Source organism: Athene noctua, chromosome 6 (genome assembly GCF_965140245.1).
Source record: "Athene noctua chromosome 6, bAthNoc1.hap1.1, whole genome shotgun sequence".
Classification (NCBI taxonomy): domain Eukaryota; kingdom Metazoa; phylum Chordata; class Aves; order Strigiformes; family Strigidae; genus Athene; species Athene noctua.
Window position 1 is genome coordinate 25,833,129 of NC_134042.1, and position 14,031 is coordinate 25,847,159.

Genomic DNA, 14,031 nt, shown 5'->3' on the forward strand with positions numbered 1-14,031 from the left:
GAAGAGTCATACTGAGATGCTGCATTCTCAGATGCAGTCAACCTCATGAGGAAGTTACTTTTCTCAGCCTCTTTATTCTAAGTAGTTTATTACTGTGGCTGAATGGAATTTTTTTTTTTTTTTGGAGTTCACCTCACCACTCCACTAATCCTTTGGGAGGAGCAGAGATGGTGGGATGAGCCATGACGGATTTGTTTTATTATATTTCATTTTGGAATTTCTTCTGGAATCTTGGAAATTTTCCAACTACCACCCTTAATATTTTCTTCCTGATGCTGGTGGTTCAAAAGGTCAAGCTCTCTGTCTCAGAGATGGTACACATAGAGGTTTGGGTTTTTTTAAAAAACATGTGCCATACTTGTCAAGTTTTAGAGCATAGGTCACTTCTTCCATCTGCTTTGGATTTACTCCAATCAGAGATCTTTACAAGAGGGCAATATTGAACAGCCTGCCAACCATTATCAAACACTTTAACGCTTTCTTTAAATTAGCAGCTGGAGCAATTCTGTTGTCATTATTTAACTGTAACAACCAAAATTCTTTCAGTCCTGTTGGCCCTAGGGGTTATGTTAGCAGAATGTGTGTAGAAAGGGGGGAAAGAGGAATTCTTGGATACTGCTGTTGGAAATCACAAGAGACCCAAGGGTCATTTATTGTCTGTGCACAGCACAGGGAGAGGCAGCAGAGCAAATACACAGCTCCAGATCCTGCTTTTTAAAAAATACTGTCACCTAAGGAGGTGTATGTACACCTACAGACAGATCCCTTGTGGCAGTAGTATGCTGAAGGGATACACTTACAGTAGAAGTTCCTGTTCTTTTTCCCACCCCCAATTCTCCCCTAAGGTGTCTTGCTTACCCAGCCTGTTGGTCGGCTGGGTGATTTTGTTGACCCACACTTTTAGCAGGGTAGAAGTCCTCTGGAGAAGCTGGATCAGTCCTGCCAATTTACTTTGACAAATACCGTTCCTTTCATTGTGAATACAAACTAGCTGGAGATCCATTTTTAAGTCCCACATGAAGTGACACTTAGAGCAATGTAAAAACCTAAAGCAGGAACTCTACAAGGATCCAAGTCAAGGAGCCAGTTCTGAGAATTTGGATTTATGTTTGTTAATGTATGATTTGTGTTGCTTTATGAATACAAGTGAAACCCAGCAAAGGTTAACTTTTACTTTGTTTTGTTTAGTTCTGGTGCTGAGGGTATATGTTGGAGTAGTTATTACTTGTGAATTCCATATAAATATAATAGCTATTGTACACTGGTAGTCCATTCTGGCTTTTTTGTGTGTGTGTTTTGTTTTCTGTACTGTTTTCTGTACTGGTGGATTTACTATGCCTTATGTACTGTTATCCAGTAAAACTAATGCTTTAATGTAAAAGGTGCTAGTGTGCTGTCAAGTGCTCTATGATGTTTGCTAGCAAAAATCTTGGCTTCAGAGCAGCACTTGTCACAGCACTGTTGAAAAAGTGCGTGTTGCTGTTTAGTACATGTTTAATGGTACTACATCTGTCTTTTAAAATATCATATGGTAGTGACAGACCTACTTTTAGTAGAGGTCACCATTAAGTAAAAAGCAATGGAGCAGTCAGGTAACTTTAGTACACTCATTTTTGCAGAAAAAAGGTCTCTCTTAAAAATACACATAAGTGTTTTAAATAATATGCTGTCCACATAACTAACCTTAGGTAAAATAAAATGCATACTATCCCATTTATTAGATTTTTGTGCTATCACTCAGTGCTTTTGCACAGCCAGTGTTCAATGCTGTGTGACTAAATTCCTTGTATTATCGCTGTATTTGACAGGTCAATATATGTTCTGTTGAAACAGAAAGGGAGGGAAGTGCAGGGCGGATGTTCCAGAATTAAATAAGGGTCTTGCAGAGAATTGGCCTAGCTTGCTATTTTATGCAAGATATAAAATCCATATACTTTTAAGGAAACTTCAGCTAGGTTTTTCTCCTCACTTTGGAAGAGAGACATGAAAAAAGAATTACCTGAAAATGAAAAAAACTAAAATTCTCCACAGAAGTCCTGTCTTGTTTCATTTGCGGTGCAGTAAAAACAACAAAAATACAACGTCAGGTAAAAGTTGTAAGCCCAGAAATAAATAAAATAAGAGCATCAGTCATTTCTATCGCTGGGGAACTTTCTTCATCTAAGCACATATGAACAATTGATCCTTGTAGTCATATATAGCAGTAAACATTAATAACTTAACAGTCTGAAGTCAGTGCTGAAGATATGGAGCATTATTGAAAGATGGAGTCGAGCAGGTGGCACTTTAATATGTTCAGTGTCATGGTTGACTCTAAAGACTAGTAGAATGAAATTACTTGAGGTTCTAAAGATTTAAAAAGCGAACTCATTTTGCTGCACTAAGGAAATGCTACTGATCAGGCTTTCTGTGTCCCTTTTTTCTAGGCTAGAAAATATTAACCCTGAAGAAAATGACATGGTAAGCCATTCTCTGAGGAGATTTCTTGATGTCAGTCTTATATCTTAGAGGCTTAAGTTCAATTGAGTGGGTTTCAAGAACTAAGATGTGGGAAAAAGAAGAATTGACACACTAATAATGTACATCTTTGCTGCAATATGAAAATTCAATAACTTCACTCAGTCAATTTACAATTCACATGTGCCTATTAATTAAAACCCTATATTAAATAAAATATATTAAAACTTCATGTCTGACTAACATATAATGCTGTTGGTAGACATTACAGGAATTACTGAACAGAATAAACAATGCAGACACAGGGATTGATATACTGAAGAATGGAGCTATAATTCTGAATCGAATACACAGGACCAAAGAACGTAAAAAGAAAATAATAGCTGAGGAAATGAATGCAGTAATAGAACAACGGGATGCTGCTTTGTCTCAAGTAAGTCTCTACAAGTATATCATCACTCAATACCAAATTTCTTTTTTTTTTTCTTTTTTTCTTTTTTTTTTGCTTTACTTTTTGAGGAAGAAAATTATTTAATTTACTTTGTTGAAAATCTTACGGAGAGTCTTTGTAGTAAATGGCTGATTAATGATCAACTGTTTCTTCATGGTAGTAGTGGCCATTGAAATGGCATCAGTGTGTTTCACAAGAAAAGTTATTTTTGTATTTTTTGTATCTGATCAATAACTGTCTCCTTTTTTTTAAAACAGCATAGTTTTCAGTGTATTGACCAATCTAAAAAGCTATTAAGGGTTTAATTTTGCAGTATGCTGTATTTTATAGTGCATTGGATGACAGTTAACTGGGACTCAAGGATTTGTAAAGGGTTATAAGTGGCAGAAATATACATTAAAGGAAGATAATGTACCTCATGCAAGAATGCAAACAATTCCTCCCCTTGTTGCTTTACATTCAGGAGATAAAAATCAGCATGTGGTCCCTGACTCTCAGTCTTACACTTCTGCTTCATGACTTGAAAGAACCTGAGATCCTTTTTCTGCTCAAATCACTCATTCCCTGCAATGTCCTATTTTCACAGAAGAGTATTGTCTTCATTTTCTTCACCATGAAGAGAGTCTCCTTGCTTTTCCTATCTCATGGAAGAGTTTTCCTGTTTTGGTTTGGTTTGGGTTTTTTTTTCCCCACAGTTTTCTTTCCTGGATTTAACCTAGATTTATCTCAATAGCAACAAGCTGTAGGGAGAAGCAGTCCAAGGAGGGGATATATCTCCTTTATGTATTTATCCCAGGCAAGAAATTTCATCTGACTCTTCCAATATCGAAAGTTTAGATTTTTAATGCGAGTTACCAAAATCAGCCCACATCTAACTAATTCTATTAGGTTTAAAGTTAGGTTTGTGATCTTGAGTGGTATTAATAATCTTGATTGAATTTATGTTGTATTGAGAAGTCTCTTGGTAAGAGAGTCCTTTCTACACACCCTGTAATTTTCATTTTTTTACTGTCATTGGTTTTGCATTCTCTCCTACTTTAACCTTGAAAGACCCACCTGCCTGGTCCTTAAATATTTTGTGTGTCTATTCAGTATGCCCTGCATAGGTTGTTAATATTGGAAGATATTAGTGGTGGAACTTTACCTTTTCAGTCTACGTTCTTTTGCTTTTACAATAATGATGAGCAGCATAGCTACTAGGAAACATCCAACAGTCCTGCCAAAAGTTTATGTTCTTTCTTCTTTGTACAGGGCATTTAAAAAGTGAGCAGCTTATAAGAGAAAATCTTTCACCAATAGAGAAGGATCTTTCGATATTTTTATTTTTGTTTTGTCAGTTTTGGCTTCTTTGTTGAAGTGGACTTTCAGGCATATTCGGACCATAAAACTTGTATGCATGTCAAAAGAATGTCATTGTAGGCATTTTTATATACATTTTAATTGAATTGATTTTCAAGCTGCCTGTTTAAGGAGTAATCTTTTCCAAGTAATAAGTTTGGAAATTAATAAAGAGAATTATTTTACATAGTAATGGCTCAAGTGCCACAACTAGCAAAACCATCTTTAGGCCTGTCAGCAAAAAGCACAGATAATGTTAAGTAGATAGTGCAGCTGAAAAAATAAACTAATAGAATAACAAATACCCACTAAATGAAAATTTTAATATTTGGTATTAAGCTGTACTACTGTAATAACTTTGCAATTTATAATACCATTGTTTTTAATTATTATTAGTAGAACACTATTGATCATGTGTTGTGTTTTCACATCTGTGATGCTTTTATGGCTGTAACTCTTGAATCTAGTAAATAGGTCCTTGGAACTAAAGCTACCATTTCAACCTGCATTTCTCACTTGATGATTCCTTGGGAATTCATACTGTACTTGAATTATTAGTAGTCTTTTGTTAACATTGCTATAGCGGTAGTTATTACAGTGCTAACAGCAAGAACAATAGAAGAGGGATTCCTACATTAGACCACAAAGGGACTAGATATAATTCAGGGGATGTATATGCTTAGCATAACAAATACAAATTATTGGATGTTAGATCTGAGGTCGCCTCAGGCATTCAGAACATCTCAAGTTAAAATCTTTTTGGTGGAGGTGACATCAAGTATGAGGGGGGATTGATAAAAACAGGCTGAGACAAAGCAGAAATAGAGTAAACCATTAGCATGCTGTGTCTATCCTCTGGAAGAAACATTTTTGAAGTTCAGAGGTCACTGGGCAATGCAAGCTAAATGCTTCATGATGCATTGTGTGAACACCATGTTGCTCTCTGTTCCTCCTTGCTGTGTGCAGTGCTGGAGACAGCAGTGTCATTTGAGGGACCGTCATAACTGGTTCCATATGACAGAAAACTGCCTATATGATAAAAAGGGTTTGGACTGACTGTGTTTAATGAAGCTGCATCTGCTATCCTTTTTTATGGTTTTCTTCTCAACAGCCTGGCATTTGATGATTGAGCACACTGAATATAAGTAGTACATAGGTTTTTGGGGATTTCTGATTTTGCTCAGTAAGAAACAATAACACAAAAGCCTTCACAGCTTGAACACATTGCTTTGATTTCAAGTAAGGAATAGGTTACATTCTTAGAAATGGACATTCTATAAACTGTGTGTTTCCTAGTAAATACAGATTACTTTCAACTAGTCTTTGAAATGCAGTTTTGCAATAGTGTTTCTGGTAGTTATACTGTTAAGTTGCATTTAACTGGACTGCTATTGCAGCACATGTGACAATGGTTAGCTAGTTGTGATTCTTCTCTTTGAATTTTACTTGAATAATTTTTGAATCAAAAAATGAAGAGCGCTGTCCATGTCTTGGAAGGGTCATCAACATGTATTCTTCAGTCATACCACCCAAGAACCTCTGCCTATTTTTTTTAGTTTTCTAACCTGAATATTACTTACTAGGAAGCAGATAGAGGCACTTCTGTCACTGTATTGAGCTCTGCATGTGTATGTAATCTTAGATCATTCACTAGATTGCTGAGCAAATATGCAAACTACTTTTTGTATGTGTGAAAACAAACAAAATGGTATAAACTCAAATATTTGATACTACTTTTAGTATGTATTTTCAAGTGAATAAAAACCAAACAACTAAAGCGTGGCTAAACATTGACATCCATCTTCTCCTGTACCAACCCCCTTAAAAAAACAAACTCAACTGTTTGGTTGTATTTGCTAAGATATGTTTGTTAGCGAACAGATATAGTGTTATACTGGGGAGCTTGAGTCTGTTTTATGACTGATCCTCTGAAAGAAAAATGGAGAAAGATGCTGACTGTCATGAGAAATAAGACATCAGTTTCTTTGCTGTAATGTTCAGTTTTGTCTTAAACTGGTCAAGGAAAAACTTATTTGTCCAGTTGAACTACAGTTCTGCCTTTCTTCAAAAATCTTTCTTGCTTGAGTAATCCAATTAGTGACAGACATTTAATAAAGATTACATATGGCGTAGTCACATTGCATGATCTTCATAAAATACTTTAAAGAAGTGGTTTCCAGCAGGAGGCAATACAGTGCAATGTCTCAAACTAGCAACCACCTATTAACCACATCACACCTTATGGACAGGAATGTTAATATGATTACAGGGTTGGGAGCAGGAGCTGAGAACTTGGGTAAGTCATTACAATTACTTTTCTTCTGGTTTAGAGAAGAAAGGGGACCTTTTAATTGGTACAGCTTGAAGGAAGTGATTTTTTAAAGCTAAATAAGAGATGGCTTATAGTTCAGGAGGTTGTGTGCTTGATATGTTTTCAGTCCTAACTTTCATTCTGTAAATTGTTTTTTTTAAATTGGGAACAGTCAGTTCTGTACAGAGTTTTAAATATTAAAGGTGTAGAATTTGTTGTAAGGAAAAACAGTGGTTCCATGGCTGGCAACGTATCGTCTGTAATACACTGATCTTGAAGCAATAACATAACTGGCAAGCAAACCTGGTTTTACAGCTTTGAATAGTTTGATCACATCCTGCTGTGCAGGAACATGCTTATGACTGTTCATGTAAAAAATTGGCATGCACCCAGTTGCTCATCTGAAGCAAGTTTAAGTACCTTTCTCCATTTTGAGGCACTGTTTGGCAGCAGGCAGCACTTACCATCATTGAAAACAAAGATGAGAAGCACTATGCTTGACTGCCCATCATTATCAGTTTCGACTAATGACTAATAACTGATAAATGTCTGTACTTTTACAACAAGCCATGTTCTTGCTCTTTTTTTTTTTTTTTTTTACATTCTGCTGAAGCAATTTCCCTTCTTTTACACCAAATAAGGTGTAAAGCTCTGTGTTATCTGTGATTCACAGAGCATTAAGGCATTCTCAGCACACATGAGTGAACAGGTCTGATTGAAGTAATAAACCCAAGAGCTATATGAAGGGTAAAAACAACAAAAGCATATGTAAATGAAAAAAATTGCTTACAGATCTTGGGCCCGTAATTGGGGAATACTCAGGTGACAGGTTACAATGTCTCATGACTCTCATCATAGAATAGAAGTGATCCCTTTGCAACTTAAACCACAGTTTGGGATGTTATTTTTAGTAATTTGAATTAGCAGTTCAGTTTTAAACTCTCTGTTTTGGTACCCTTTGACACTTCCTGGTTAAGGATACCAGTTGAGTTCTTGGTTGGCAGGAGCACATTGACAGTATCCTCCTAGCTGCTCTGCCAGAATGCTTCCCCTACTACCTTTTCCCTTCTGCCACTGATATTTGGGAATAGGAAGAGAAAAGGTAGGATACTGTATGCACAGTTGTTTGTGAACCAGGCAGCTGCTGGGGAGTACTGATGATTTTAGTCACGGGCTTATTTGAGGAAAGAAATGAAAGTAAAGATGTTTATTATAATTTGAGGATATAAGGACCATGCTCTTATGGCTGGTTTCCTTTGGACAGGCAACAGCAAGTTCCTGTTGCCCTCATTTGCAGTGCTTTTCTCTGAGAGCTGGCAGAGGAATGGGCATGGGAGAATTACTTGCCAGCAGGATAGTTAAATGGAGAGAGATGAGCTGTCTACAAGATGCCCCTTTTGCCCTGCAAATTTAGTCCAAGTCCTAAGAGAAAGCAATAGGGATATTGAATAAAATATAGAATAGATTAAAAATAATAATAATAATAATTGAGATGTAACACCAAAAGTTGCACTGTGACTGCAGGGAGAAAAGAAACAGGAGTTGAAAAATGGATGTGAATTTTATTGGTGTTCACATCAGTGGCCTCAGGTAAACCTCACAGATGTCTCTTTGGAGATCATGCTGAGTAAAGGAATCCTGAAGAAAAATCACAAAAAGCCAAGTGACATGAGCAATTGTTGTGATTAGCAATATTAGTTTTCCATTTCATTGTGTTGCACTGGAATGGTTGGTTCTATATAACGTCACATTTCATTTCCTGTGTACCTAAATAAAGATAATCCTTTGAAAGTTTGACTAAATTCATGTTTTAGGAAGTCCATGTTATACTAAACACAGTTAAACCCTTGGGTTTTTTGCTGCTTCTCAGAATAAACCAAGCGAATCTCACTGGTTACTGAATTTCCAAAGCACCAGAGCCAGTGTCTGCTGTAATTGGGAGGCACGGAGCAAAACTATTGGGAGTGATGCTGAAGAGCATCAAAAATCTTTTACATCTTACAAAAGGGTAGGTTCTTCCCTACTTGGCTGCTTACTTCTTCTAAAAACAAACCCAGCTTGAAAAATTATATTAATTCTTTACTTTCTAAAACTGTTACGTATGCTCTGACTCTACCTCAGATACATTTCTACTAGCTGGAGCATGAATATTTTCCAGAGTAATACTCAGTTAAATAGTTGGCTGTGTTCAGAAGATGTGTGAAGTATTTTTTTTTCTTCTGAAGTAGGAATTTTAGTCCACTTAGGACTAAAATAGGGAGGAAGCTGACCAAACAGAATCCTCTTGATGTCTTATATCGGGTTTTCTGATTTGGATAGATTGTTCCTCAAAAGAATAACACCTGTTTAATCTTTTGTCGTGGTACTCTGTTTTCTTTGATCACTGTATGTAACTCTTGGTTCTCTAGGCATTAAGAATGCTGAGGAGAGGTGAGATGTTCAGACAGGATGATAGGAGAAGATTTGGGGACTTTACATATCTGCGTCTGTAGTGTTAGTTGGTCTCTTGCATTGATGTAGCAGAGGCTGTGATTTCTCTGTAGGCAGGTATCTGTTAGTAGGGCATGAAACTCCCTTTGATTTCACTGGAGTCAGAATTTCACTAGTGAAAGTATTTTGCAGCTTGTGCCTTAATTTGACTTCAGCAAGGCTTTGGTTATATGAGGTCTTGTGGTTTTTGAGTTAATGCTTCTCACAGCTGGGAGTGCAGGTCAGCTGGCAGGTCATTAGTGGGATGGAGAGGAGGGTTGGAAGGAAACGACCCTAAGGAGCTCTTATACCAAACTTCTGTATTTAGTCCATGAATGCGAAGTATGAGTAAATATGTAAATGTTAATGCAGTGTTTCCTTAAAGAGAGGGATTATCATTTGTCTTTTTGAACTTCTGAAGAAAATTTTTAATTGATACTACATTTCTTCTTTTTACTGCCTTAAGGTTCTGGCTGAATGATGCCCTGAGACACATCACTGTTTGCATAGTTGAATCATCTGTTGTTCCTCTGCAAACAGTGTGTTGTGCAGAATTCAAAAAATACATGTCTGCATAGTATTTGAGGGCATGATCAAGCTTTGTGTCTTTAATTGTAAACTTTATATGAATTTCTAGTTGAACATTGGTCTTCTCTTCAGTACCTAGAAACTCCTCACCCCTTTGAAAATGACAGGAAATTTGCATGCAGGCTTGTTTGATTAGTTGCTGTTTGACTCATCTATCATGGTGCTAAGCTCTAGGTTCACACAGCTTAGACTTCCAAACCAATTTTTAAAATGAATTTAAATATTTAATGTCAAAACCCTAGGATGAAAGAGAGAAAATATGTTTTGTATGCTTATTGATCATCCATTTCAGTAGCGACAACCCATAGAGGAAGTTTCCAATGTGATACAAGCAGAATTCAAATAGTATTCCCTTTGAAGAGGACACTGAGTCACTGTGTGTGCAGTAAGTTTTACAGGTAACAGAACTATTATAGAGGTACCTAAAACAAGTTTTCCATGGTACTTATCACATCACAGTTTCAAGTTAGGTACTGAGCGTTGAATCAGATTTCAGTTTGCTTACCTGTTGGATAAAATGTCTCTGATTTTTTTAAAATGAAAAAGAAAAAAAAAATCCATCGATATGTTTTATACTAAAAGGTGGTTTTTCTTAGGCAACTTTCTAAGAAATCTTTCTGCAAAAATACTTTGTTATTTTGGATACCCAGATGCATTTTCATAAACATTTTTTTTATAAATTACAAACAAGATTTCTGTGCTTCATATTTATATTTAATGTGGAGTCTGAAAAGTTTAACATGTCTGACCTGTGTGTTCATTTCACTCCTTGCTTTTACCCACTTGACACTTCTTGGATGTTCACAGTTGCAACTTTGTGGTTGATTGCGTTAGCAAGTAGTGTGAACAAATAGGAATGGGTCTGGAGTATGAAATAGTTGGCAGCATCTGACATGCACATTAACATGTTTCAGGGTGGGGGAGGGTGTTCCAGTTTTTTGGTTTTGTTTTTGTTTGTTTATTTTTTACTTTGGACTAGCTGTAGTCAAGTCCTATGAACTGAATACTCATTTGTGTTGGAATGCACTGGGTGCATTCCTGGAGTGCATCTTTGAGTTTGCTTTAATCAAAAAAGGAATCTAGTTCATGTTCTCAGATAGCACTTTGTGGTGCAAAACAAAGCATAATTAAAGACAGGTAAGAGAAATTACAAATTACATTCCCAGTGCAAAGTAGCATGGAAACTGTTTCTTCAGTGAAAATTTCTGAGGCTCATTAAGAACGTTAGGTAAAAGTTCAGTGCTTCATTATTTATAGTAATAAATATAGTTAAATAAATATAAATAAGGTTAATCCAAGAAAATATTTTTAAAATTAGTTACATTAAAGCTCTGCTTGTGTATTACATGAAATTAAGGATAAAAATGAGAAGACTTCAAGAAGGAGAATCAGATTTATTAAAAAAAATAAATAGCTAAAGGGAAGTAAAAGCTATCAGTTTTCTTGGAGAAAATATTCCAGCATGTTTGTATTCAGCATTTCTACTTTGAAAATTATTAGACTACTTTGTACACAGACTTTCCGGGCAAAGATTTTGGACCTGTTCACAAGACATAAATGAACTTAGTTCCTTTGAGGAGAAATAGTTTCAAACTAGTAGTATAGATCACAAATAGAGTGACAAACAGAATGTAAAGTTTGGATTTAACTGGGCAGTGGAGATATCTTCAAAGAATAACAGCCAAACTATATTGCTGATCATGCCACTACCCACAACATCAGTAGCTGACTAAGGATATTGTTGGACATGGAGCTAAGAAGAATGGATAGTGCTGCTTTTTGTTGACTTCATTTTTTTTTTTTCCCAGAGTCCCTAAAAGTGAAATATTGAGCTATCTTCTTGCATTGCAATATGCTCCACAGTCATCCTTATGATTCAACATGTGTTTTAAGTGGTAAAGAGAGGTGGTGAGTAAGAAAGTTTAGGTCTGGCAGTAAAAGAGGATGTAAGGAAAAATTATTGTAATGATGATAAGCTTATTACTTGTTTTCAACAAAATGGTAGATGATTGTGGCTGAAATGTAGAACTTAATAAACATTTTTGTTACTTCAGTTTCTTTCTAGATTTTAAATTGCTTTTAAATGAACATGTAACAACTGCCGCAACAGAAATTTTCCCTCTTGCTTTGGTCTGGACATTGTGACCTCTTTTTTGGCTGTGAAGCCATTAATCAATTTCTGGAAGTCCATCAGGATTGATGAAGTTATTTTATATATTCTGGTCTAAAGTGTGTAGTGTCCCTGGCAAAAACCCCAAAAGTGGAACAAGAAAATCTATCAATATTCTCTTTATGAAATAATGATTTCACAGTAGCATTAACTTATCTATGTCTCATTCACCAAGTATGCCTACATTTGTTTGTTGTATGGCTTTACTGTTTCGTGCTTCAGATGGTGAGTATCTAGGATTTACCCTCTTTTCCATGTTCTGTTTATTCACTGTTAATTATTTTTCAAGCTGAGTTGCTTGAGAACAAGAAAAATTTAGCTTCCATTACCCTCTATTGCGAATGAAGGACAGGCTTTCTCATTGCATGTGGTCTGCATGTGATTGTAAGATGTTGTTGTCAGGGAACTTGTTAATACTTTCTGATGTTTTGTTGTCATTCTTTTCAGTGGCATTTTTAAGGTATTTATTCTTGAGTATGTTGTGGGTGTACACAAAGTCAGCTCAAAATATATTCTGTTTTATAGTGTACTTTTGAATTGAAAATACCTTTTTGAATGTCACCATTCAAATATGTAGAAACACTTAAGGGTCCTTAAGCAGCTGTGATTGTGTGAAAGGTACCATACTTTTAGCTATAACAAAAAGACATTAGCTGTGGCTGAAGAACAGTATTAAATCATAAATTATGACAATGTTTTGCAATTCTGGAGTTGTTATCAGAAATACAGAATACAAGCGGCTAACTACAGGATATTTCACTGGTGTAATGTATGCAATATATTTGGCAGTAATGCTTCTGAATGTATACTTTATATTGTTGATAACACAGAATTGATAACTACCAGAGAGAGAAGTTTTGACATTACCTGTAGTTAATGAATTAGCAGCTATGAAAATGTAAATCTAAGTATATTAACTGAAGTTTTGCTGCAGTTACTGGTCATCTTTCAGTTAGGCTTAATTGCTTATTTCCTAATTAGCTGTAACACCTTTCTCTACTATCTGCATAAGTATGACCAAAATTAGATAAAACCCCAAAACCAGAGTAAAGCTTTATATCAGAAGAATGGCTATGAACACTTTGCTCCTAGTTGTCTCATGAGATGGCTTGTCACTGACAGGTAAGATTTCCTTCCAAGTCACTTTGTATTCATGACAAGGAATTTCATACCTCACTGATTGTATTATAAATCCCAAAAACTTTAGTAAACTATAGATTTCACTCTTTTTTGCCCAGAAGAGCTCTGCTGGATTGTGTTCAGGACAGGAGTGAACGCCAGCCCTCTCTGTGAGTTTACCTCCTTCATCTTCTGTAGCTTTGAGTCAAAGTATTCCTTCTCAATCTGCAGGCACTTTTTCAGGCTCATGGCTTAAGATCCCATTCACAATCAAAATGTTGGGACTTTAACTGAGTCTCAGTCTGCAAAACTAGTCTTGAAAACCTCACTGTGAAAAGGAAAACATCCAGTGCCAGCCCCCCAGAAGAAACAGCAAAATCCTTGTTAATCCCTTGTGCTAAATAGCCATATCAGTCTGCTTTCTACCATAGGGCTAGCCAGCAGCTGTGTGTCTCGTTATGTTGTCTTAATGTTGTGTGTGTTGTCTTCTATGGGATCCAGACACTTCTCAGCAGTAGTCATGCATTTTACCCATTTTGTTTGTTTTGGCAGGCAAGCCCATCACTTTGCTTTCAGAAGTTGTCATAACATTCTTCTGTCTTTGTGTTTTTCTTATTTTTTTTCTGCTTAGGGTGTCCTACCCTCTATACTTGAGGGATGGAATTGCCAGGAAGCTTCGAGTTGGATGAGGCCAATGTTGGTAATTGCACATGTCAAAGGCAGTTGATTTTAAGTGTAAGCATTTCTGATTTTCAGTAACATATCTGAAAGCTTTTAGGTGGCTGTTAATTCAAAGCTGCATGGTCAATCCTCTTGAGAAGTCTGCATCTATTTGGGTAGCTAGTCATATTGATCCCTGTAAAACACTTCAGTTAGAAGCTAAAACTACATCTTGTTACAGAGGTAAAATCTTCAGATTCAACCACTACTTATTTGAAAAGTCTTATTCATACCCCAAAATCATACAGACATTTCTCATTATTTCTGAAGTTGAGCAATACGTGATTTCTAAATGTGTGATTTTGTTTTAGTTTTGCAGAGCTTTTGTTTACTTTGTTAAGCATTTCTTTGTGGGGTGTCTTTGTCTTCTATGTATGATTAATTTTAAGCTTGTGCAAAGTTAATTTC

General features: G+C 36.0%; 1 protein-coding gene across 1 annotated transcript in view; it reads left to right on the plus strand.

Annotated features, from left to right (window-relative positions):
• Nucleotides 1-14,031, plus strand: part of MIPOL1 (mirror-image polydactyly 1) — a 186,762-nt gene that overhangs the window by 67,362 nt on the left and 105,369 nt on the right. Inside the window, exons 8-9 of the mRNA XM_074909904.1 lie at nt 2,427-2,460; nt 2,720-2,890. Of these exons, the coding sequence (XP_074766005.1) occupies nt 2,427-2,460; nt 2,720-2,890 (205 nt within the window). The remainder of the gene's footprint in view (nt 1-2,426; nt 2,461-2,719; nt 2,891-14,031) is intronic.